The sequence below is a fragment of the Apostichopus japonicus genome, chromosome 10 (genome assembly GCF_037975245.1).
Source record: "Apostichopus japonicus isolate 1M-3 chromosome 10, ASM3797524v1, whole genome shotgun sequence".
NCBI classification, from domain to species: Eukaryota; Metazoa; Echinodermata; class Holothuroidea; order Aspidochirotida; family Stichopodidae; genus Apostichopus; species Apostichopus japonicus.
In genome coordinates this window covers 16,125,325-16,152,197 of record NC_092570.1, presented here as the reverse complement: position 1 = coordinate 16,152,197, position 26,873 = coordinate 16,125,325, and the positions used below count along the sequence as shown (strand labels likewise).

The 26,873-nt window shown below is 38.1% G+C and overlaps 2 protein-coding genes across 2 annotated transcripts in view; one reads left to right on the top strand and one right to left on the bottom strand.

Moving 5' to 3' along the window:
• LOC139974644 (ATP-binding cassette sub-family C member 4-like) overlaps window positions 1–18,284 on the bottom strand; it is a 41,096-nt gene extending 22,812 nt beyond the window's left edge. Inside the window, exons 1-8 of the mRNA XM_071981871.1 lie at window positions 18,168–18,284; window positions 15,996–16,256; window positions 13,002–13,112; window positions 7,592–7,712; window positions 4,642–4,860; window positions 3,002–3,091; window positions 1,908–2,071; window positions 1,024–1,149 (exon numbers count right to left, since the gene is read on the bottom strand). Coding sequence (XP_071837972.1) covers window positions 1,024–1,149; window positions 1,908–2,071; window positions 3,002–3,091; window positions 4,642–4,860; window positions 7,592–7,712; window positions 13,002–13,112; window positions 15,996–16,087 — 923 coding nt within the window. The 5' untranslated portion in view covers window positions 16,088–16,256; window positions 18,168–18,284. The remainder of the gene's footprint in view (window positions 1–1,023; window positions 1,150–1,907; window positions 2,072–3,001; window positions 3,092–4,641; window positions 4,861–7,591; window positions 7,713–13,001; window positions 13,113–15,995; window positions 16,257–18,167) is intronic.
• A 2,696-nt stretch (window positions 18,285–20,980) lies between these two features.
• Window positions 20,981–26,639, top strand: LOC139974678 (uncharacterized). Its single transcript, XM_071981949.1, has 6 exons — window positions 20,981–21,123; window positions 21,723–21,764; window positions 22,262–22,416; window positions 24,182–24,281; window positions 25,581–25,650; window positions 26,056–26,639. The coding sequence occupies exons 2-6, from the start codon at window positions 21,732–21,734 to the stop codon at window positions 26,157–26,159; spliced, it is 462 nt and encodes a 153-aa protein (XP_071838050.1). The 5' UTR covers window positions 20,981–21,123; window positions 21,723–21,731; the 3' UTR covers window positions 26,160–26,639.
• Window positions 26,640–26,873: the final 234 nt, after the last annotated feature.

The following is a 26,873-nucleotide window of genomic DNA, read 5'->3' as shown; positions in this document are numbered from 1 at the left end:
GGCAAGGGATGAAAATAATTCACCAAATACTGCAATTCTTTCTTTAGCCATGAAAAGTGATAGATTTGCACTTTTGCTCTTGTCCTACAATTAGCATATATTATAAGCCCCTAATCATGCAGTGGGGGACATTTGTCGCCAACAGTAAATATCGCTGCGGGCCGACGTGGCAGACCAATTAAAGACATGTACTACATCCGTGCTATCTCCAAAATTTTGTGCAACACATATACGTAAATCTGTATAACACTTCAAAGCGACGTTTCAAAACTTTTCCACGACTTTATATTGAAATGATCGGAGATATCATCATTTTGCTTTGGTACCAATTTTCAAAATGGTTGACTATGACAACAAATTTTCAGTCGATGGATGTTTTAGGGGGTGGGGGGGGGGAGTTTTCAAGGACAATTTGAGTGAATCTTCTGACGAATTTCTCCTGAGAATGGAGGTGAAGAAGATGATTACATACCGTTGGCCCAGTTGTGCAAAGACATTTCATTGGTCCGGTTATGTGCAAATAGGTTATTCTATATTCGATACTTTCTATGTTTTAAACCATTTTTTGGGTGTTACATTATCGAGGCATATTAAAGTTCATTATTAAGTAATCAACAACATTTTACACATCAAAATTCCATACAGCTCCCCCCTCCCCCGCCCACCCCCCCCCCAAAAAAAAGCCTATATATTGCATGTTACAATCCACCAAAATTCCCTTAAAACAATTCTGTGTCATACAGACAAGAAAAGATATAGCAAAGAAGAATTCAGCATGATTTATAAGGGTTTTAAATCAGCGCTTCCATCAAAAAAAGATTTGTGTTAGTCCGAGTGATACATGCCATGGATAGAGTGAAAAACAGAAAGAAAGGAAATTATCAACTGCGAAAGAAAAAGGAAAGAAGACGATTAGAACAGTTAACTTGATCCGGTCCAATGATTTTTTCTAATTTTCCCCTCTCTCTGCTGGATTAGTCAGATAAGGACTAATCTGGATTAGTCAGATTAGGTGAGACCTACCTCCGTGACTCCTCCACCAGTTTTGTGAAGGGGGATTCCCAGGCATGTATCTTGATGATCCTCATCCCGGAGATGATCTCGTTCATTATTCTCACCCGTTCGTCCGTCAGCAGAGCGGTTCTGGCTCTAAAAATTAGAAGCAGAAAATAGTAGCGTTTTGACATAGACTGGGTCAAACCGTATTAACTGTGATGGTTTGCCAATATTGAACTGTATCATGACACGACACAACGACAGAGTACTACAAGTCCAGCAGACTGATGCAGAATCGGGCAATCGATCACTTCCGTGCCTCCTAACAGAGACACCGAAGAACAAAGAGTTTTAAAATAAAGTGCATATGGTTACCCCGTCTGTTTCAGGCCTGTAAATTCAGGCTACTTAATGGCTACACTCTAGTAGATTATGGCTGTTTGCCATTCCGCACCCCCAACCACCCCCCCCCCCGAAAAAAAGATAGAAGAAAAACTTGTATTTGCATTTATTATGCCAGGAGACAATTTATTGCTTAAAATTTTATAATTAATGCCAAATGTGGGAATTTGATTTTAGCTCTTAGAATTTTTTTTTATGCACTGGCATCTTTAGCAATTGACTGAAATTTTGAATTCTAGGCTTTGTGCCTCAATCTGTTGCCAATTGTGGGTATAACACGTTTGATATCTTTCCGACAAGTCAAGTCTGGAGAAAAGGTATTATGCATACAAGAAGTGGGGGGGGCGGGGGTGGGAGGGGTGCAGACGGTGATGCAGACAACGGTGATGCAGTGCAAGTTTTTGTGGGTGTAGGGGAGGGGTGGGACTGGGGGGGTGGGATGGCAATCCTCCTTCAATTCATAATGCCATATATATCCCCAAGCTTGTGAAAGGAAACAAACATTGTACCTGAGTTGTGAAAACATCTTGCCCATGAAGGCTTGGATCGGTGCTAGGAGTAGTAAGGTGAAAAATGCAATCAAACAGGTAGGACCCATTTGAAACCAGAGCACGACTAGCATGGTGACGATTTGTATCGGTGCTATCCATAGATAGTGAATAAACAGGAAAGCCTGTCAGATAACAAGAAGATACCCCCAATAGAATAATTAACAGAACATTTAAATATATTACGACAAAATGACAATGAGAAAATAATCATAAAAGTAAACAATAGAAAAGAATAACGAAAGTAGACAATAGAAACGAATAATCATAAAATAAAAGAACAAAACAAGTAGACAATGAAAAAGAATTATAAAAGTAAACAAAAGAAAATAAGAATGAAATGTACACCATAAGAAATGAATAGTGAAAGTATACAAAAGGAATCATAAAAGTAAACAAAATAAAATAATAAAATAAAAGTAAAACAATGGCAAAGAATCATAAATGTATACAATAAAATATTATAAGAAAAGAAAACACAAGAAAAGAATAATAAAAGTAAACAATAGAAAACAATAAGTAACCAACACAATAAATAATAAAAGTCAAGAAGAAAATAGAATAATAAAAGTAAACAATAGATATCTGTGCAACTCCAACAACATTGGCTTGTTAATGTGGCACAGTTAGCTTTTAACATTCCCTTGAGGATTTCTTTGTGGACCAAGGGTTCTAATTTCCTCCCCTTTTCACCTCCCCCCCCCTCCCAACACAAAACTTTGTTTAGGGAAAGTTAAAAAATTGTCTTGGACTATCACTTCAATGACAGGGCATTTTTTCCAGCTTTCAAAGGGGCAATATAACGTAATTTCTAAAATCTGACACTATGGCATTTTTTCAGTTTCCAAAATGAGGGGAACAGAACACGTAACAGAATTTATGACAGAAACCAGGAAAGATTCATGAGATGGTTTGTACAACTGTAGTCCTTCATCTTTACCATTCCCTGCAACTGTTTTAACGGCTGTTTTCAAAGAGCCACATGTACCTGTACAGTTAGTTGACGTCGCAAAGAGAAAAAAAAACGAATAAAAAATGGTTATAACTGAACTTACCAGGTCAAACCTGTTTACGTCATTGGACAATATATTTACCAGTTGCCCGACGGTTGTTTTACCCAGGGCAGAATTGCTCAAGCGAAGAGCCTACAAAACGGACAAAAATTCAAAAGGATGAAAAGGAGACTGAAAAGAGGTTCAAAATCATTCAAACGTACCTAGAATAAAAAAGTCTGTTTCAAAACACTTCTCTTTAACAGTAAACTAAATATAAAATGCCCCATGACGTAAAATATTTTCACGACAATTTCACGTCAAAATAGCTAATTTTACAACTTTTACAGAAAGGGGTAGGAAGTGTTCACATTGAACAGGGCTGTTGAACAGGCATTTGAATTTTTATCCAGTGGAAACCTTTGTAAAAAATTTAACCCTGTGTTGTCCTATAACCTATGCAGAAGGGTACTTTATTGCACTCACTATGGTGGTTTTAATCTACCACATATGAAGTTCCTCCAACCTTCCCTTCTTGAGTTACCAACGGCTTTACCAAGATCTTCAAACTTCCACTTCCCTGTGACCTCTCATATGACGTTTGCCCACCACAAATTACACAAAGGATGTTCGAATACCAAGTACTTTTGTAGACTTTATTGTGTTTAACATTCAAGGCAACACACACAGATACACCATCAACACTGCAAAGATTTCTTTACATGCCGTAAGTAAAAAATACAAAATAAAATAAAATAACATGTAACAAAAGACATCACATCTTCTTGAACTTTTAATCTTTTTCTCATCTTTTTCACTTACTTAATTGTTCCTTTTTTTCTTTTTTTTTTAAGTGGAAGTCTGTGATATTTGCAAAGGGTTTCCTTACAAGACCTTTCTAATATTGCCTAATATTGACATCAGTCATCACGTCAGTGACAAATACTATTTTTATCAACGATATGGAAATTTATGAAACAGAACACAAAAAGTGGGAGTATTGCAACACACACTGACGCAATGCCAGTAACCTGGCAATGACCTCTGGACAAGGAGGTTTCTCAAATTAATTGAAGGTGACTTATATTGCTGCTTCACAAATGTGGCTGTTTGCTGTGAGTTGCTGATAACTTGCTCCCCAATCATAAAAAAAGATAACCATCATGATTTAAGTAACTGTTGGAAGGCATTCTTAACAGCGAATAAACAGTGACGTGAACCAAAACCATGACAAAGCAGAATTGTCACAATCATGGCTACACAGGAAATAACCCTGATGTAATTTTCTTGGAAAAAAATACTTTGAAGGGGAGGCATTTCCGACTGGATAATAAATATCTGGCATGACAGGATATGTATCAGTAGAAAGTCCCCCTCAATAATCACAATTAAAAGGGCAAACAGTCTTAGATCAAAAAGAGTTTAGTTTAGTTTTATAGTACAGCAACTCACTCTTGAGTTCTGAATGGTGATGTGACAATTAAAAGACACACAAGATTTTGAAGGCATGCTCATTTCAACCCAATGCCCAAAAAAAATAATCATAATTTTAATAAACTGCTCTTATTGTTGGGTAGAATTCAGCATAGAATAACAGAGCGTTAAATCCAAGCAACAAAACATCAGACTTTAGATCACCCATGACGGTAGACATTATTATTTTTTGGGGGGGTGAAAATTGTTATAAAGAAAAACACCTCTACCTTTCTGTACACCAATGCGCTGACAGCGACCCTGGTCCTCATCCCGATACGTGAAGAAATGAAGAATGAGGGATGATGCAGAATAGTGATCCCCACTGCACAAATGGACAGACCCAGTGCGCAAAGGTACGCTTGTTCCGTAGTAATGGTAGAGTCCTCCCGGAAATACTGTACCAAAATGCCCAGTAGAATTGGCTGGCCCACTTTGAAGACACATTCCTGGAAAGAGTAACAATTTTTTTTTTTAACTATGAAAACTAATAATTTCAGCAATCAATAATAATAATAATAAGTGTGAAATTGCTGACAGTTCAAAGGAGATTTGGAACTAAAGTATTGAAACATAAATATCTTTATAATAATTACACATCCCCCTTGCCCTCCCCCCCCCCAACCACCCTGCATCGGCCAAGTTCCCTTTTCCTCACAGTAAAATTATACCTAAATGGGAATAACTTTGGTTTTTGCCATTACTTTAAATACTCTCAGGTTTGGCAATTATGCAAACAAAGTCGCAATATGTGTACCGCAGTGTGGACCGACACTGATAGTTTGACTGGTACAAAACTTCAACAGGACATGGAAATGGACATATAACACTGCCTAAATTTAACGACCATTTCTGGAGATGAAATTCTACTCGATCCAATGCAGTGTTACATGATACGTGTGCGATATACGATCTTTTACGACATCTGATATCTACGGTTGCTAAGGACATATCTACGGTTGCTAAGGACATATCTTGCAAGTCCATAAAGAAGAAGAAAGAAAAGAAGTCAATAACAAAGTCAAAAAAGCCAGAATAGAGTCAGTGCTCTCTGATACTAATTTGCTTGAAATTTAACCTTTTTCATCCCCTCTCCAAAATACCCCCCCCCCCCGTTTACTGATCGTAGACCCGTGATGAAACACACTATTGACTAGTGGTCATTTACCGGTCAAACCCCCTTGGGCGCCTCTGCATGACATTGCAGAAAATTTGTCTAACCTCTTTCAATGGTAAAAAGTCAACTCTATAAAGTCATTGAAACTTCTGTTTCTAAGGGTAATCGACCACTTTTCAAGTTAACGTTCGTTTATCCTTGACATCCCCTTTGTCGACCCTTGTGTACTGTACCTGTAGATTCTATGGAGAACGACCGACTTTGTTTGCAGTGATTGAGAAATTCTTCCCACTAGAAATATATTTCGAGGGGTGTGAAAGACTAATTTGCAATATTTACCTATATTATCATTTTGAAACCGTCAAAAGATATTTCGTGCATGGATGGAGAAGAAATATATGACTTACTCTGATAAACTAGAGCAATTTTTCCACCCCTTCCCCATAACTGTTCAAAGGAAATTTGATATTCAATTCATTCAACTTTTCCAATAATAAGACCAAATTTCATTTTGGTGTTTAAGGCTGCAATTTTGCATTCAAGCGCAAACCTTCAATTTTCTAGTGGCATGATGACATCACAAGACATAAATAGCAAAAAAAGACAGCCCCCCACCGCTCTCTCCACCCACCACCTCCCTCACCTCCAGACACCACTTTAAAACTGAGATATCACCCAAGTTTAACATTTTTTTTTTCCTTTTAAAATTATTCCAGCTAAGATCTCTATCATATGATGTAAGAAGGTGATGTTGGATGGCTTTGTACCTCACTGTAAAATGCCTTATATATTGTACCACCACCTGGCTGTACTGTAAGCAAAATTCAACACAAGAATGCTGACCAGTACCAGTACCAGACCAGATTTGTCTGGAGGACAAACCATTGGTCAAGGGAACAAGAATGACCCTTTTCCAATGAACAACAAAGATCAGGCCATGGTACAGTAGCTGTTTAGTGTAAACATACTGGTTTGACCTGCTGCACGTTAAACCCACAGAGTCACTCACTCTGTGTTTGTCTTTTTTTTTATTACAAATTTGTGTGTCTACAGTACAGTAGCTTTGCCGATCACTGAACTGCGTTTAAAGTCGCCTGTTATAAAAGCATTGCTCTAGTGGCATATTTTCATTAGAAGCTGCTGCCAGGGTTCACCCATTTCCCAAATATAATAAGAACGACCTACAGTATTCCAGTATGATATATTATACAAACAGGATTACAAGCTGTCAATAGTATTAGAACAGACCTTGAACTGTTTTGATAAACAAGGCATACTATATATGTTTAACTTCACAGCTACCATTCTTACTGCATGTACACTTGTACAGAATATAGTTAAAGAATTAAGACTAATAATCTAAGAATTAAGAATTAGGACTACTCAAGTGAAATATCCAACCAGGATAAAAAGGAAGGCAAAACTGTCAATTGGTATTAAAACAGACCTTCAACTGTTTTGATCTTATGAGGTAAACTTTAATTAGAATGACCACTCACATAAAATATACACTACTGTATCATTACCCCACCCCCGCACAGCCCAGGAAGGGTATAAACACTGAAGCTTAGACCCCCCTCCTGTGGGCTACGACAATCTTGAACGAGTATTTCTTTACTGTAGATAAAATACGGTACCCCAACTTTACGCATTTAGCAATTCAAGAGACTTTTTCTCATCGTTAAAGTTGTTACGAATTTGAGCAATTAATGGAAATTAGGTCAAACTACATTGTATTAACACAGTCTAACATATATGTTACTCTGTGAGAGAAAGCAAGAAAGAAAAAAAAAAATGGAAAGAAAAGAAAGAGAAAAAAAACATAACATGCTTTACTGGAAATCAAGATGAATTCATCTGCTTGATAACTTGAAATACGCAGAGTTCCAGGTTTGCATTCAAAGTCAATGATCAAAAGGCAGGCAAACCCCAGATCCCGCCCAAAGCCCCCTCCCAAAGCCCCCTCCCACAGCCCCCCTCCCACAGGCTTCAGCTTAGACTCACTGCTTGCTTTGCTTTGGCTATGTGCACCATCGATGATGATGATGATGATGAATACTAACCTCAAAGAAAACGATAAATCCGTTGAGTAGAAAAAGAAGTCGACAGTTTCGGATGATTGCATTCAAAAGACTCGCCTTTTGTCCCGTCTTCCTCTCCTTCTCTAGCTCCGCATCCCACTCACTGTTAATCAAGACCAAAACAATTGTTTGCATACAGACTTAAAAGCAGGGGCAAACTCTTGATGCTCATCCCTTTTGCCCGCCCGAGAAGACCAAATTTTTGGTCACGGTACAACCAAAATCAGCTCTGGAACTGTTTACGGTATATACCTCAAATTAAGAAGATAAATATTGTAACCAAATACCTCCCAAATCACTACAGAGCATCAACAGGTAACAGCCTAAGTCACTTTGCAGAAAAGTGAACGTAAAACAACAAAAGTGGTACAGTAGGTATATATATATATATACATATATATATATATATAAATATATATATATATATATATATATATATATATATATATATACAGTATATATATATATATTAAAACACCATGCACTAGCCATATCAGGTTTATTAATTGGCCCAAAGATGGTGTTCTGTGCAACAAACCTAACCAATCTCTCCTATGTCCAGTGTATATAACATAATTACGAATAACAAATTTTATTCAGCTCAAAATGTTTAATGACAGATAACTCAATAAATATTAATAATAATTAATATGAAAACTGCATAGAACAGTGTTATTTTCACTGAGCTTTTAGGGCAGTAAGCTGGAAAGGTTGAAGTTAAAATTTGGCAAACACACATTGAGACTTTTACTGAGGCAGTAATTGTATCTTCAACTTAAAAAAAACTTTAAGTTGCTAGTAAATGTTTTTAAATTTGAAACGAGTTACATAAAAGTAGGCCAGTAACCTTGTTATGAATGCTATATACTGAGGTGTTAAGAAGATGTCACCAAAACACACCGTTTGTACAGTACTACTGTAGTAGCAGACAGTACTTACTCAACTGTTGAATGCTATTAAAGGAGTGGCAACACAGAAAAATCAATGGAAAGGAAGGTGTGGCAGAGAATGACAGAAAGATAGGGGGTGCTGGGAGGCGGGGGGGGAAAGCACACTGTAAACCTAATTGCACTATAATTGCAGATATGAAAAGCCAGACAGGCAAATATTTAAAAATGGCGTAGTAATTAAAACTTTACCAGAAGAATGAAAAAATGTAATCGTCGACATTAAAATACAGTAGGAGTAATTAATGTAACCCCTACTAACATTCCCAGCCACTTGCACAACATACCTTCTACTGCTCATATATATGTCTTATAGCATTATTAGAGCATGGTAGGAAAACCAAACTCAATGAATCCATCTTTGGTTTCTACCATAACAACAGCAATGCCATTCCCTTTCCCCCCATCCCTCCCCCCCGGTTTCTACCATAACAACAGCAGTACCATTCCCTTTTCCCCCGTCCCTTCCCCCCACCCCCCAAAACACTGGCTAATTACTGGGCTTAAATTCACCCATAGTTTGGTAACCACTGACATACTGTACAGGTACTAAATTTGTGAATCTATAAATGATCTCCAGTTATCTCTTGAAGTATTTTATCGTTGAACCTACTGTATTAGTACTGTACAGTGCAGGAGTACCCACTCATCTGGTTTATTAATCAGTGCTTACTGTACTTGAAACCTTACGAGAATCTTCTGCCAGCACATAATGCACGATATTATACCTGGAGAAGCATTCAACACAATCTGACCTTCTTACTCAAAGTACAGTCACACGGTGAAAAAAATTCACTACTTTACAATAAATACTGGTAAACAATGTTCACTCAACATTTTATGAAATCCCTTTAGATGATCTGACTACAAATGACCCAAAGTTGCTATTTTTTTGGGGGGGGGGGGGATTTACTTCATACCCACTCCAATCAATATAACATGAGGGAAATCTGGAAGGGCAAAGACCTCAACTGGGGTAGGATATAAGCGAGGTTCAAGAAAATGATGTATTGTTGGAAGCTAGGTATATTCCAAGGGAGAGTGCATGTACTGGAGGCAGTATCGGAGTAATGTTGATTTTTCATATTTATCTGTGGCGTTTAGTCTTTGAAGACAAACTTCTCTATGGAGTAGTCTATACAATATATGCTTACAGTGATATGTCATTCAATAGGGTTTAAAGAAAGCATCTTTCCAAGTTGCAATTTCAGAAAAAAAACTTTTGATTGGCCAAATGCATTACCATTTTATTCCCCTCCCCCTCTCTTTATAAATGGCTAGCATACTCTGTTATCATGAAGTACCATTCTGTACAACTGTTGAATGTCAACACATTCATTCTGCATGGTTTCTTATCAGCGTTCAGTTCATCAAAATGTGTCACATTTGCTCCCTCATTCATTACCGACAGGCAGGGCTAATGACATAATTTAATGTGACAATGATGGAACCTGTCAAAATGGGTCATAAAAAGATGGCTGTGGGCCAATAAGATTGGGGGGGGGATGTCCATAAGAAAGCACACACGTTGTAGAACCAGAAGAAGGGTCAATGACTGTCAGAGACCACTCGCTGAAAGGCATACAGGGTTAACAAAATGTTGCCACTTCATTTTAGCTTCGAAGGCTGAGATTGTGGGGAGACAGGTAAGCAAGGCAACAAAGTACATTTCCACTAGATCTGATGTGTCTGAAACTATGCTTAACTGAACATCCCCTGGAGTTTCTCGTGTGAGGGGTGGTAACTGGTTTGTGACATTGGAGTGCATGAGCATACATGAAGGGGGAGGGGGGATGGGGTTCTAGGGGCAAGGCCGCTCGGAAAATTTTGTTAGAACGTCAATCATGCAAACAATCAGTTAGCTAAAAGGCTGTGTCAAATAGGCAGAAGAACTTCTATTTGTTGCTATATATTTAGTGTTCACAGGCTCACAGCCATATCAGATGATGGCATCATGGGTTAAAATAGTTGGATTGCAATCATTGCGATATTTTTTATTCTTTCTCTGACTACAGTAATGCAGGGATGTGAGTAATATTTCTGCGAGGTGGTCCCTAAAAACACAGAGAAGTGGCCACCTCACAAAAATGAATAGCAAAAGGAAACCCTGAATTTAATGAACTACTTTCTTAAAAAGTGATTTGACTATGGACCAGCATTGGAATATTGATCAATTACAAGTTAAAATGCCGCTATAAACGGCACATCAAAGTAGGAAATTCTTAAACTATGTTGTACTCGATTGTGGAGGTACAGTATTCTGAAGATGAGAAAGCTGGAATTTGATGAAGGTGAGATTTTTGTCACATATTTTTGATGGAAGACGATTATATAGCCACCTAGAGTAACAGCCTGGTTTTGTGTCTCGCCACCAAGTATAAACTTAAGCAAGTTACAGAATTTGTGACGCTCTATTTAACTTGATTCATTCTAGATCAAAAACTGTCAAACTTGACGCTGCGGGAGTTCCTTGAAGTATAGGACTAAAGATCTGTCAAAATTGAATGAAGACTATTTCTTTCACCCGGGCTATTTCATTGTTGTTCGGTAAAAGTTTCAACACACAGCGATTGATATTTAATGACTGCAACTCTGAGAAGGAGCAATGTCAAGAAGAGGCGGTGACACCCCGGACAAACGACCCCTGCTGTTTCTTGGGAGTGATATAAACATGGGTGTAGTGCAAATAAATATAAAGTGGGAGTTAAATAAGTGGTGAGGCACTGTCTTTCACACAATGTGGTGAACACAAAATAAGAAGAAGAAGAAGAAGGAAAAACAAATATAGTCTCAGTGAAAGCTGTATCCAATCCACAACTAGGGTACAACATTCCAAGCTGATGGCAAATGCAGTTAAATATTACATGAAATGGGAATTAAGAAATTAGAAAGAATTCCACAACATGTGCATTGCTCATCTGTTGTATTGAAACAGCGGTCTTACTGTAGATAAAAACCATGTATTGTAAACCAAGTGCTACCTACATACCAAGGTTCAAGTTCAGGCAACTTTTAGTTCTTGTGATATCGTGTTTACATGTCAAGGTGTCACATACACACAGACACATGCGAACACATACATACCCACACACACACCTACATACACACACATACATACATACGTACATACAGTTTGTTTGTCCGTACAGTAGTTGTGCGGCTGGACACTGAATGCCTTTAAAATTCTGTCCTCTTCTCCATCACAGACGGTGGAAAATTTATTTGATGAAAATTGGACTAACTGAAGTCTAAACACACAAATGTTTCGATATGACAAAGATCTCACTAAAACAATAACAAGGAATCTGCTGTACATAATCTTGTTTACAAATTACAAAAACAAAACAAAAACTGCAACAACAACAAAAAAAAACGAATACAGAGCAAATGTATTTTAGCTTTAGAAATAATAGGTACTCTCACTGGTATCTTCGATGTACAGTACTTGAGTGGCTCATCAAAATTTCAATCGGTCTCCATTTGGTGAAAGAGGGGGAGGTACCCTTCAATCATAAAATGCACCAAAGTACATTACTCTACTTCAGTGAATGGATGACTATTGTGGTCTATTACGACACCTAGACGGTTCCAAAATCATCTGTGCAAACAAGAATGTTTGCCGATAGCACAATCAATCAAATAACACAGGTTACAATACGTCTTCAGAGGAGCTGTGAAATTCAGCAACTACTGAAAATGCTGCCGACTTTGATAACAATTTTATTCAGCACCCAGTGTACTTGCTGCTGACTTTGATAAAAACTTTGTACCGTGTATGATATTTGAAGTACAGAACTTATTATGTGAGGGTAAAATTTCAAAGGCTTTTCTTTCTTGTTTGTCCCTCAGACAACCAGGTCTTTACCCTGATGGGGTTTTTGGGAACAGTATTTCTGGCCCACCAAATAAATGTAGCAAAATTAACAAGAAAAAAATCAACTATTATACGTGTGCAATGTAGGAGGGATGCAGTGAATAGCATATCAGGTTCGGGCCGGTAAAAACTCCTCTTTCGGATGGACCATAGGCCTCCGACTAAGTTTGTTTGATTTCAGTATCTCCAAAGCAACATGGGGCAATGCCAATTTATCACAAAATTGAGGGATTTAGTTACAGTGCAATCTGAATTTGAAAGTAAACAACTACGTCACTAGCCATATGAAAACCAAATCTGATTTTTGTGTCAACAAAATTTGCCAAAATTTTTGACAAATAAGTGGTTCTTCAAATGCATAATGGCAGGTACACAAACAGATGGTGCCATCAAGGATAAGAGATTTTGGCTTCCCAAGTATTATCTCATTTCAAAACAATGTGGTAAGAAATTATTCCCAGCCCCCCTTCCCCCCCCCCCACTGAAAACTGTCCCATCCTAAACCATAGTACCAATTTTGCTACAGATAGAACTTTTATACATGTCAGTAAATATGTGATAATTAACTCACTGTATTAACTTATTTGCAAGCAGTTGTGATGAATCTTGAGGAACCGTCTGGTAAAGGTTGTGTCTCTCCAAGGTATTCTTATAACCGTACTTGAAGAGCGGAAACAGCCAGCTGTTACAAAAACGGAACGAAAACAGATCGAATTAAGGAAGAAAACAACGATGGACATGTTCGAAAGTCGTAAAGGAAAAAAAAGTACAAGGCGATGATGCATTGTGGGAGAAATCAGTCTGTTGCGCCAAGCTTGGGACAGAGTGACACAAGTATGTGGAGACAGGTAAGTTATGGCATGTCAAATGTCAGACTGAATAAACAGTAAACGATTCAGACAAGACCTTTCTATGTGTTGACTTGATAAGTCACAATCAAATTTCTTGCTCTAATACCGTCATATCAAGATCAAACTAAGTTTGTGGAATCTTTTATCTCTTTTTTGGAATGTATGTAAAATTATAACATTTGTGTGTTCCAAAGTGGGCACTTCAAAGTTGAAGATATGCTATATTTCAGTTCAATATAACTGACATTGAAGAATTATGTTAGCACAGTAAATGCACATATAATTCCCTTTCTGCGCAATTGAATGAAGAGAAAGCGAAAAAATTTCAAGATTAAAGTTCTCCCCATCCTTATCTGGATTAAAAATCTGCCTAAATTCAGCCTAAAGTTAGTGATTATAACATGGCCGAATTTTTACTTTCAAAATCTAGCAATGTCTAGACTTGTTCCCATAGGCTAAGTACTGTACTGTGGATGGAAATTGTCTATATAGTCTGTTTGAAAGTCACATATATATAGGCATTCATCATCCAAGAAATGTGCAGGGGAGAGTTGGGGGGAGAGGGGGAGGGAGGGGTTTGGCTGCAAACATTACAGTGCTGTAGTTTTTGTTATCACTTTGCAGAACAGCTCATCCGAATTTGAGTTAAGTTTACCATTGGCCAATGCAAAACTTATGAACCAAAGAAGGAAAGTAGCACTACCAAATTTTTAATAAAAAAACACACAAAAAGGAGAAAAATAAAAAGAACAAGAAGTACAGTAGGCTTGGTAGACTATTTCTTTCACTATCAGCTACAGCATTATGAGTTTGCATTAATTTATTAATGAGATATGTAGCAAAGTAATGTAGACTCAATATCTGAAACTGTTGTATCCCTGTAGAGCCAGTAAGTCAATTTTAATATATCTATACCAAAAACTAACATACCAGTACATTATCCTTTTTTTAATACCCTGCTATATAGCAAATTAAATAAAACAAATTTACAGACTCAATATCTAAAACTGTGGTAGCCCTGTAGAGTCAGTCAGTTAATTAATTAATTTTTATAACTATAGATACAAAAAGTGACATACGTACCAGTACATTAATTTTGTTTGTTTATAGCCCTGCGGTATTATGATATCTGTAGACTTTATGACACTTTCAAATCATATGTGGGCATGCAGAACTCCATTTGAATTTCTGCCAATCATATAGGGTTTTACACCTTCAAAGTGTCCCTTACAGCTGGTGACATTTTCAAACTGAACTACAGGAGGGCCACGTGGTGGAGGGGTAGGGAGAGCGGAGTGGAGGGGTAGGGGGTTTGAAACCGACATTTGCTCTTTTACAACATTTCAATTTTGGGTTGTATTTGCACTCTATGTTCTGGTTTGGTAGTTTTATCAATGTGGAGTGTAGATAGATGTATCTCTAAGACTTGATGCAAGCAGAAGAGCATGTCATCTTCACTGCACTGGCATACCCTTTTTGTTTACTGAATTGACTCTCTATATATACAGTATATATGGAATGGGGTGTAGGCTGGTATAGGATAAGATTGCCCATACTCTAACAGGGCTTTGACACAAGCATCAAAGAGGACATGGCAAAAAATATACCATTGGTAGGTTCCAACTGTGAAGGGCATCAGGGCAAATAGGAAGGGCATGACCGCAAAACTGAATCTGAGGAAGGGCACCGACAGCATTTTTGGTCAGCCGCAATTCTTACATCATCTTAGTGGATCGGATATATGCCAAAAACTTTCAAAGCTCACGTAGTTGATATGCAGTGTACAGCGCAGCCTAAAGCAACTTTTACCTTGAAAGTCCTGTACGCACATATTAGTAATAATCACCCCCCCCCCCCTTTCCTTACATGGTATGTGCCGTATGACATGATACATCACTACTTTTTGAATTAATTGTTGACATATATCGTTTCCAAAGAAGAGGTTACATTTTCTATTAAGGTGTTCTCGTATTAACATCCCCCCCCCCCCCCAGCATATAGCTGAGTACCGGAACCTAAATAGACTAAAGCAAGTCAAGTTTCACGCAATGGGATTTTATGGTGTGATTTCCCTTGCATACAGTTAACTCTATGGAGAACTCCCATCGACTTAATGTGTGGAAGTAAAACGAACATCAAATAGCAATGTCCTTGTAAAGGAAGCATAAAGAACAATCTCAACAATATTTATGTTTGCACTGTATGTATATAGATTTACGCCAAAACTCTTGAGAAGGTGAAAAAAGTGGCAAAATCAAGCTACTGCACTGTGAAGGATGAATCAAACAAAATCTCCCCAAGAGAGTTGTGGGTTACTCTATAGTGTAAACTTAAGTGTACTACTCGCAATGTACAGGGAACCAACGGCAAATCATATATAGGGCATGGAAGCAAACTTTCTCCGTCGGCGAGGCATTTTTTTTCAGGGCCACCTCTGCAAACAGCAATGGCACGTTGGCTTTCTGCCATAGTTCTTGTGAAGCCCTGCTCTAGTTTGTTACAGAGCCCCGTTTAAATTTTTCAATTTGCTTTACGGCATATATATAACAAACTTGGGATTATGTTTCTTCGTGCCATATTTTGCCCGAGCTTTACCCGAGCCACTGAATCAACCAGAGGCTTAGAGCTGTGGCCCCCCTGATAGCACATATATACCAGGTGAGGGGTATGCAGAAGCTATATATGTGAATAGAATACAAGAGTAAATTATTTACCAGAAAAACACTTTGGAGAAGATGTTTGTTGAGTTGATTGGGTTCGGTTGACTATCCAGAGTGATGTCTTCCGTTTCCTTTTCTTCTCCCATTGCTAATCCACTTGTCCGTTATCGGGCTTTTAAAGTTCAGACTGCAGGAGATGCGACTCCAACCTCCAGTTATATTAATTCTTGTATAACACCTTGCGATTAGTTGAGGCAAGGGAAGTTGGGTGGTAAGAGGGGAGGGGGGGGGGGAGGGATGGGGAATAACCTTGTCCTGTATGAAAAGGAGAAAATTGTATTTGTTTTACAGTAATCCATACTCTTGGAAGCACTGAACATTTATTACATATGATCTAACTTCATAAGTGTTGCTAGCAAAGTTTTGAAACCAAAAAAATGATATATACATATATACTTTTGGAACATGAAGTACTTTAAATCTAACCGTCCAAACATTGAGAAGAGATGGTTGCATAATTTGTTGAAGTTGTTAACTGCACCGTGTTCAGGTAGGCAATTAAATGTCTCAGCGACACAAAATAATGTTGGTATGAAAAATGCTTGTTGGAACTTGAGCAAGAGTTACCATAAGCAGTTTGTTACCAAGCTAATGCACAGCTTAGAAATTACTCATACCACCATATTGTTTTTGAGTAATGGGAATATTTTTTTTCTTCTACTGGCACAAGTTATTATACTTAGTACAGTACTAGCCTAGGTAGTACTAGTAGTACAGTTAAGGCTTCATAATTGACGCACCCCGTAATTGACGCACCTTCAATTATTACTAGCAAAGATACAGCAGGCCACCTAAACTTTTTGCAGTCAAGCAGAATTACATATTTCATGAGTTTGAATCCATTTCAGCTATTTGCTAACCAAATTGTGGTATTTTTTAAGCTTTTAACACCCTCCCCCCAGTTTTGCACCTTTTTGGGCATTTGGAAATCTTACACCATAAAAATAACCAACATAACCTCAATATGATAACACTACTCTCTGGGACCTGACCTGTCTGAGCTTAGAGGCTCGGAGCATAGCAAACAGCATATATTTAAAGTCAATGGATGTATACTAATGCCTACACTACAGTTAGCTTATTGACGAATGTGTCAATTTAGGGGTATGAAAGAACTTGACATGGCAGACATTTTGTGGTCAAATTCTGCTCAATTGTACGGTGCATAAGCACAGAACCTTGAATATTTTGAGATCATAACATTTCTGAGGAACTACACATAAGAAAATCACATAAGTTGAGTGATTTGGATTTTTCCTTGATAGACATCGTTGATCAAATCCTTAAGTGCGTCAATTATGAGCCCACCATGCTACAGTAGTGAAGTATAGTCAGTATTGCGAAGTTCGGCATACTGCAAAGTTCGGACACCCTAAGAAATACACGATTTCACAATGACAACCTACAGGAAGAGCCAATTTCACCAAAAAGTACGAAGCTACAGTTATTTTCTCTCCAAAATGACCCGTGTGCAAGAAAGAACTTACAGTACATATTTGTCAATAAAATGACGGAGATCTATGAAGTCTTATAATTACTGAAAGAGCAACTGCGCCACCAATTTTATCACCAGCGCCACACTGTGGGTTGCGTGTCCGAACTTCGCAATACTCTAGCAAAGAAAGACCAGTTCCACAATCACGAAGAATCTTCTTGGAATAAAACGTGAAAACAGTTTGCAGGAAAGAAAGTTTGGCCGTGTGTCGTACTATAACACAATTCTCCCACCATATCAAGTATATTTTCATGTGATTTATACCAGAAGATTTAGTTTTGGGGTGTTTTAAGGCTTAGGTGTCCGAACTTCGTAGTGACCATGCTAGTACTAGTACTTACGTAAGTTAGAGTCTAAAGACTAGAGTACGAACACATGCATGAAGATAGATGTAGCAATCTTTACACAATGTACAGAACAAAACTTCAATTATCAATTTGGTAAATTATACCAAATTAAATACCAACTCCAAGTAAGATTTCGCTTAAAGCTAGTATTGGAAACATGCAAGTAGTTAGTACTGGTAGTACTAGGAGGCCTAGCTTAGGCTATGTACTGCGTGGTTGTCTAAATTGTTTAAGCTAAATATGAAATTATACTAGCATTATTACTCGTAAACCTAAAACAATACTGGTCCGTGATTCATGACAGCATAAATTAGGTTAACAAACCAGTAGACAGTTGAGTTAATCAATCTTTTGTTTTCAGATCCCAGCACTTTCGCAAAGTTTCTCGGAGGTTACCTAGACTAAGCCACAATGGATTCGGGATCACCTGCACTTTTTTCCTTTTGCTCCTGATGAGGGATGCCTGCGTATGAACGCGAGTACATCATATCCTTAGCTTAGCATGTACGTCCACTAATTTGAGTGAAGAAGTGAGGGCGAATGAATTATGCTATGGTACCCTGTAACTATCTTTCAGGTTGAAGATGTCGAACAAAATCTATTGTTTAGCTACATAGTCAATGAACTAAACGTGTATGGTACTACGGGCACCCGTCACATTGATGATTGCTCAATCGTATGTAACTTGGTAGAGAACAATTTGCTGACAGGAGGCAGAATGTTAGTCTTGATATTTCATAGTCCAAGAAAGCAACAAAAAAAAAAACATTTGAGAAATGCTAACGTTTCTTTACTCCATTAGAACAACATAGCAATATGGATGGCATTCAAAAGCAAGTTTAGACGTCAAATTGTGCATTCTGAGCCATAACTAGGCTATGAATTAGGTTAAAAAAAACGGGTGTGCTAATAACTAAATACATTTAAATGTTGATTCAGATTGAAAACATGGGCGGGAGGGGGAGGGTTACGCCTCCACATCTTCATTCACGTCTCTTTACGCTCCGGATAGAATTATTCTCAGTGCACCAGTATGAGTTTGCAGTCATTTTTGAGTCCGAAAATCTCGGTAATAAAAATGTGTATTAGCTGCTGTCTTTGTAAAAGTATTTTTTAAAGACACTACCTCTAGTTATATATGTTGATTCAATATTTTGGCATGCGAATTGGCCATCTCCATAAACATTCAGGCCATTGCCCACGCCTAGCTGGCACAAATAACTTGGAACAAGTGAACTTCTGAGCTGGGAGGGGTGTTGGGAAGTTGGTGCGAGACCCGGGGTGTCGGGGGGGGGGAAGGGAAGGGGGGAAGGAAGAAGACAACTACCATGATAACTCTTCTTTTGACAAAGATCCCAAATATATTATGTCACATACTCTTACGAGACCGGTCACTATACCTTCTACATAATATATCGTGAATGACGGTTCGGTTAATTGCGTTTGCCATGACGAATAACCGCAAAATTCACGCACTGATGGTCAAATCTCGACATCCATATCTGTACGGTATCCCATTGGCAAGTTTGAATATTAATTTTCTAACAACGAAATGCCTTTTTTTAAAATTACTATTACAAGAAAACAATTTGATTTATTTACCATTTCCCACGTAACTCCCCGGCTGTCATTCCGACATCACTGTAGGCAAACTATTATTCATTGGTCATGTATAGCCACAAGAAGTTTGTATTTTACGGACGATTGTTGTTTACAGATGAATTATAGTGGTTCAAAGAACATGGTTGTCCTAATATTCGCGCCGCGTATACCCATTTTTCTGTGTTCACCGCCGAGTAGTTTTATTTTCGTATGACGTCACGGCATCATGAGTGAGGAATGAATTGTGATTGGTTAGGCTGGTATCGAACCGCACTTTGAGTAATTCACGTCCACCTGAGAGGTTAGCCATTGTCGGAAATTAGCCCTAAAGTGCGCTCTACTGTGTTGAGTGTTTTTGGAGAGCACTATGATAAACTTAAAATTTAAACGGTCTGAATGTTTTATGATAACCCAGGTCAATAGCTACAATATGGTGGGTAGAACATGTCAGTTGAAAACTATGCTCTATCGGCCTTGGAAAGTGACGAGTTTAGTGTGTAAGGCAATGGGAGCAATTAATTGGGGTGCGGTACCTATACTAATTGTTTTTGGTGGCATATGTTTTCCTGCTGCTTTTTGGCACTTTTCCTGAGATAGAAGAACAGTTGAGCGGATGGATATAGACTCTATTATGAGCGTGCCACCCGATGTGAAAACCCAGTTAGACAGTATTTATTCACGAATAGCGTCACCTATTACTAACTTTTTAACAGCACTGCAGAGCCGTCTCTCTCTCTCTCTCTCTATATTCAGTGGCGTAGGAAGGTACTTTTGAGTGGTGGGGGGGGGGGGGCTGAAGACTGATGGCCGACCTGGGGGAGGGGTCTAAGGGGAGGGGGTACCTTTTTGCATTTCCAGGTGGCCTCAGATGCAATTTGGTGCAATATAGCACACTTCAACACCCACTCCATATTGTAAATAATTTTGCATTTTCACCTGGCCTTAGACGCAATTTGGTGCTCCAAATGAGATTTTTTTCTCATTTGGAAATGAAAAAGGGGTTTTCTGACATGCGAAGCGGGGGCGGAATGATACTTCCGCCCCCATGTTTTTCACTGGGGGGTGGCGCCCCCAGCCCCCCGGTTCCTACGTCCTTGATAGGACGTAGGATATATATATATATATATATATATATATATATATAGGCCAATTGTTTAATAAAGCTTTTTTTTTCAATTCGTGACTTAAACGAAAGTAACATTTCTTAGAGCGAGAGCAACTTGTATATAACTTGAATGACGGCTTTTAATAACTGCGGTAGTATAACAGCATGCATGTGCCACTAGCGAGACAAATGAAAACAGGACCAACAAGGGTATCACTTATACTAGCTTTTGATTTCCGCCACGTCTATTTGCTTGGTTAATTCTCGTTTAGTTAATCAGTAAGTTTGTTGTGTCTTCGAAACTGATGTCCACACACACCCTACAGTGCAACTTCACAATTTATGACCTATTGACATGTTCAATCGATTCACCATGCACATACAGGAAGCCGAAACGAAATTTGATAGTCTATACGGTAGCCATCCATATGTTTGTAGCATGCGAACCTTCCATTCAGATTCAACTAGAAGCATTACCGAGAAGAGATATATATATATATAGAATAGTTATTCATGAAATTTGTACAATCACCAATTCACTAATGGTTGCTGTTGCCGTGTTACGGTATTGAGGTAAGTGCTTGTGTATATCATTCACATATATCGGTTTTACTGGAATAACTTATTTAATCCTATTCAATCTGAACGAGCTATCAATAAGGTTTCGTAAGGACCTCATTCAAAATGGAGAAGAATGGAACGAATTGGAGAGGAACGTGAAGAAGTTTAATGTTTTTGTCTGTATTCTCGGTATAACCATTTTAGTTAACATTGGCTTGATCATTGAATTATTTATCACATTCTGTATACAACACAGACACACACGCACACACACACACACGCACTCGCGTAAAAATGGTCAGCTGTAGTACAAACTTAATCCCTTGTGCTGTTAGAACATTCATAGCATATTTCTTATATACGGTATGCAATGAGAATAACTGCGAGTGTTTGAAACGCCCAGAAAACAGTTATAGCGAGTTCTTTATTGCAATATATATATATATATATATATATATATATATATATATATATATATATATATATATATATATATATATATATACAGGGGTCGTTCCTGTCATTTGATGCCAAAAAAATCAACGCAAAGTGAAGCTACAATCAATACACCACGTGAAAGTTGTGTAAACTTCCTTTGTCCTTACATTTAGGAAGCCGAAATGAACTGCTTGTTTGGCTCGAAGAAACGGAGGGTAAGTATGGGGCAGAATTCAATATAAAGATGACGTATAAATTGGTGTGAGAGGGGAGGGGAGCCAAGTGGTGGATGGGGGAGGGGAGGGGGTGCAGGTTAAACACCTTTACAGTTTACATATGAGTGCAATCATTGGAATGAAGGAACTAAGATGTACTATTCCAAGTTTAGTCATTCATAATTAATGATTTCAGGTAGCCTTTATAACAAAACTACATTATGACTTTTTGAAGAAAACATAATCTTTGGTTGACTTAATCTGCTGTTTTTAGCACTGAGCTGAATGGCGATTCGTTTTGTGTCCATTTTGTTATTATCTGGCATCATACACCTACTGATGGTTTGAGGCTTCGACATCATTCCGATATTGTAATTACATCAGGAGTATCGTCCGGCCAAATCTTGACCCCCAAAACGAGGTATACCTTGTTCATATACTCAATATTTGGGGAGATATTTTTATCACGACGTCATGGCATTTATGTTTCCGCTCAGAACAATAGATCGGAATTGTTCATGGCACACCCAGAACTAAGCGATCCCTTCATAGAGCTGTCAGCCTACTTAGTGCAGAGGAATACCAAAAGTGGGGAGCGTTTCTTTATCGAAGATGTCAAAGAAGGTGGACTTGCCTTCAGTAGTGGCATCGAGTAAGTTTCTTTATTTCCATTAAATCCATAACTTTAAGTGACAAACGAATTTGAAGCAGTATCGGTTGCAAGGTAGTTGGTCCACCATCATAAAAGAGCATCTATTCTGTAATTTAAAGGCGATCTCGCTCATAGACTTTGGTTTGAGGGCGCTGGCATTACCGAGGTTTACTGGGACACCGATTAATCACGTGACCTCGGTGGCAAATTTAGATCAGTGAAGAGCACAGGCAATCGTATGCGTAACAAACCCATGCACACATAACGTTATAACACAGCATGTCAGTTTACTGTACTGTTTACCGCATAGGATGTTCGTCCTCGACAGTTTACTGTTTGTGTGCCTTTTGAGTAAAGAATACTGTAACATTTGGCCAAAAAAAGGATTGTTTCACAGAAGTGTTCGAAAACTAATTTTTTTGAAATAAAATGCAAGGAATCACTGGTTAATGTTGTATATCCCTTGTTTAAATGAGATTACTTTAGTAAAGTCTTTTATAGATAAGGTTAAGTACATATACAAAAACACAAGGTAGATTTCAAGTTCTTACCCCCGCCCCCCTCCCCCTACCAAAACTCATTCCATCCTACTACTGTACTTATATATTAGAAACAAATATAAATACCGGATGAGATATATCCAGTCTACATTGTAAGGGTTGGAACTTGGAATGCTAGGCTAAAAAATATCAGAGTTTATTTATGCATGCCTAAAGGAACAGCATATAATTGCATACTGTTTGTTCACCAAAACCTCTCCTTAGTGTTTACTTGCATTTCTTCCATCAAACTATATCTGTATAGAGATACAAACATTCGGCTTACAGATTTTACAATCTTTGCCTGCCTTTCTTATCCAGTGCGCCCAGTAGTACGAGGGAGGAAGGGAAGGGAGGAAGGGAGGAAGGGACGGAGGGAGGAGTGTTACCAGTTACCGAACACGAATAATGTGACCCTCTTTCAATTGTTGATGCCCCCCCCCCCTCCACTCAAAACTCAGAATTTTGGCTATATATACAGACTTGACTAAAATTTCCATATAACGTCATTATATGCTGGAGTAAAATAGTTTATACTGTGTTGATAAAACAATAAAGAACGATGACTTGTGGTCTTCTTGGCGTTCCAAAGTGAGTAAACACATATGGCGCGGAACCGTTGGTTGCACTTCTCAGCCGTATAACTAAGATCGTGTGTTCTATCTGTTCCCTTTCTAAGGGGCATGTCTGACTATGGTGCACATAGCCACAGTCTCGATGCAAGGGGACTGGGGGGTGAGAACGGATCAGTACTTTTGTTTTCTTGCCCAGGCTCTTTCCTAGGTAACTTTTCTTAAACATTGCATTTGATCGCAAACGAGAACAGGGCGGCAAGTTGATATGATGATAGTACAAACGAACATCATGATTATAGTATGTACTTGATGATGATACACAAGTACTGCGGGAACCGGTTCATTCCCCTGGCTGGGTTAATTAACTCAAAGGTTAGGAACGAACCACTCATCTAGAAGATAAATGTCGACACAAACAAACAAGGTAGTACTATTATTTCTGGATACAAGAATGATCAATTTGAAAGAAGCTGCAAAGGAGGACATGGGGTTTAAAATTCTTAAGATATTTTTAGTCGTCGACGTTTTTTATTATAATAACATTTGAAATAAATGTGGCAACTATTTCAAGAAAACTAAACAACATACATATTATTATAATTGATTTGACGTAACTTGACTGTATATAATCATCCATGTTTACTTATTTAGAGATTCTGATCGTTTGGTTGCTATACACAAGCCCGATGTCAAAAACCTGTCGTTCGACGAAATCCTGGAAGCCATCAAATGTACCTCGGTCATAGTGTTGGTAAGAACATTTTGTTTTACTACCAGACACGTGAAAGAATCTTCATTGTCTTAATCGTGTGTAAAGGACCTGTATGAGTGAGTGGTGTGCGTGCGTGCGCGTGTGCGTGCGTTTGTTTTTCTATCTGACCGAGGACTTGAACAAAAGAATTCCAGGTCCTCGGTTGTGATTTCTAAAGAATCACCACGTCCTCGGAAGAATTCTATTGTATCGGGTATTGTTAAGGTTAGGGTGCGTGGATCTGAACAATGGAAAATACAATGGGGCCCTCGGTTGGAATGTAATACAAACATGTGTGTGTGTGTGTGTGATTATCTCTGCTTTGGCTGACAGATTTAAGTGCGCGATGGGTTATTTTATTGCCGGTTGTATCATTGGTCTACCTTCGTTAAGAACCACTCATTTGGTGCTGGTCACAGACCCGTGGAGGTCACCAAGGTCAAATTCTAGTTTACACGATGGTTTCCACACAGTTTTCGGTGAGCTCAAAGGTTATAGCCTATCCTGTCATCAGAGGTCACAGTTTCAATTTCTTGCAAAACGTGTACATTGATTTGCAAATATGGTACATGTTAAAGGATTTAGTCCCACATGTTAACATATCGTTGTCCAGACATTTTTTCATTTTGTATTAAATCACGCTGAGAAAAGCATTAATGTTGATAGCTAATCGAGTATTACAGTGGTGAAACGCTACAAATATCAACATATCAACTCAGAGAACCGATTTAAGCACGGCAAGCAGTTATTGACTAAATTTGCAATGGCGATGTCGTATGTGTGTACGTACGATGTATTTGTGTGATGGTTTGGACTTTAAACACTATGACTCAAAAAGTACAGTGTTTCAACTAGGGATTGCTTTATTCTAAATTATACAAATGTTATAAATATGATAACTTTAGTAGCAATACCCTCAATAAACTTCATCTTGGGTATGCGAGATACAACCTTAAGAGAAATATTGTTTTTCGTAGAAGTTAAAGACCAGCTGAGGCAAAAAGTCTAACAACACGGTTAACATGAGAACTCTAAATGTAAACTGGATGAAATACATATGTAGTATATGCAGCTCCATCTCCAGTGAGGACAAGGTAATTACTTTGAGCGGAGTTCTAGGGTCATTTGAGGTCACCTTTATTCAAAGGTGTATTCTCTGTATATGTATTTAATTGGTGTAACGCAATATACCTTCTCATAGTTTCATGTAACAAAACTATTCAGAAAAATATGAAATCTATGTTGCAGGCGTTGATGAATTGCAAATTGCCCAATCTGGTTTTCTCTTCTTCTTGACAGACTGTGGAGCGATCTGTGAAGGATAAGAATGTTCCCATTGTCATAGCTCTTGATATCGGAATAAATTCAGGTTAGTTTAATATTTGCATGAAAACAATAAGGACCCACCTGTTACAATCAACAAAGGGCAGCTACGTCAGGATAGACAAGCTGAAGATAGGAATGGAGGGGGGGGGGGGCGCTGTAACAAATAGCGATATCACGGTGTTACTGGTTATGGATATGCTGTTTACCGTTCTTTCTTAAAGGCAACCGGAATATAGCTACTTATATATAGTCATAATTGTTATCGTTCGCAAATTCGTTTCGGATCTGCTGTTTCCATGGATCACTTAAAAAATCATCAGTATATATAGTATATATCTCTCCCTATATATATATATATATATATATATAAATATATATAGCTATATTTATGCTAAAGTATATAGCTAAAGTTAATTCCATATGATGTGTGTCATTTTCTCTTGTATAGGTGGACATCCTTACTTGAAATTTGACGGTTTCTATTGGAATGCTAGATTTGACGATGTTCAGGAGTTCATCCCAATTAATTGCTGCCGTTATCATCCCAATTAAATGTTGTTGTCATGATAACAATGATTTTTCAATCAAAGCATTGGATTATAAACATTTAAGTTAATAAGTTTATGCATGATGTGATGCCCTGGCTCGAAAAAAAGACTAAAGTTTCCATATGGGACTCTTCAAATGCAGCAACGTAGCCAGGAATTTGAAGGGGGGGGGGGAGTAGCACATTTTACGATTTATAAGGGGAGGGGTCTTGGGGGATGTTACCTCCCCCTTTGAGACATTTTTGAACAATTGAAGGTCCTTACATGCGATCTGGTGCAATGTTTGGGCAGTTTCATCATTATCATATGATATCATATTATCAACAGATTTTGTTTCCTGTTTGAATTCTTTTACATGTTCTTTTACATATTATATCAGAAAGACAAACATAGTGCTCTTTTACAATTTTTCCAGTAGGATGATTATTGCTTATTGTTTAATGTCTGGGGTCTGGACTTAAAAATACATTTGACGAACTTAACTGATGGACAATATAAACTTTCATATTTTGTAAGACAGCCAGATGTGCAGTGGCCTAAACACAAATATTTTTATCGCAGTGTTTTATCAGTGTAATAATTATTTATAGGAAGCGCGTATCACGTATGATTGCTAGCTTTGCTTCATAAAATGTTGTATAAGGACGAATCATAGAAAGGATGAGAACGAACGTTGTCGACGTCGTTGTGCATACAGTTTGTGACACTCCATCGAGTG

What these genes read in the sequence shown, in the direction of transcription:
- LOC139974678 (XM_071981949.1), top strand. Translation starts at nt 21,732, where the DNA reads ATGAACTGCTTGTTTGGCTCGAAGAAACGGAGG. An exon ending in GCCTTCAGTAGTGGCATCGA is followed by an intron (nt 22,417 to 24,181) that starts GTAAGTTTCTTT and finishes TTACTTATTTAG; the next exon opens with AGATTCTGATCGTTTGGTTG. An exon ending in GTACCTCGGTCATAGTGTTG is followed by an intron (nt 24,282 to 25,580) that starts GTAAGAACATTT and finishes TCTTCTTGACAG; the next exon opens with ACTGTGGAGCGATCTGTGAA.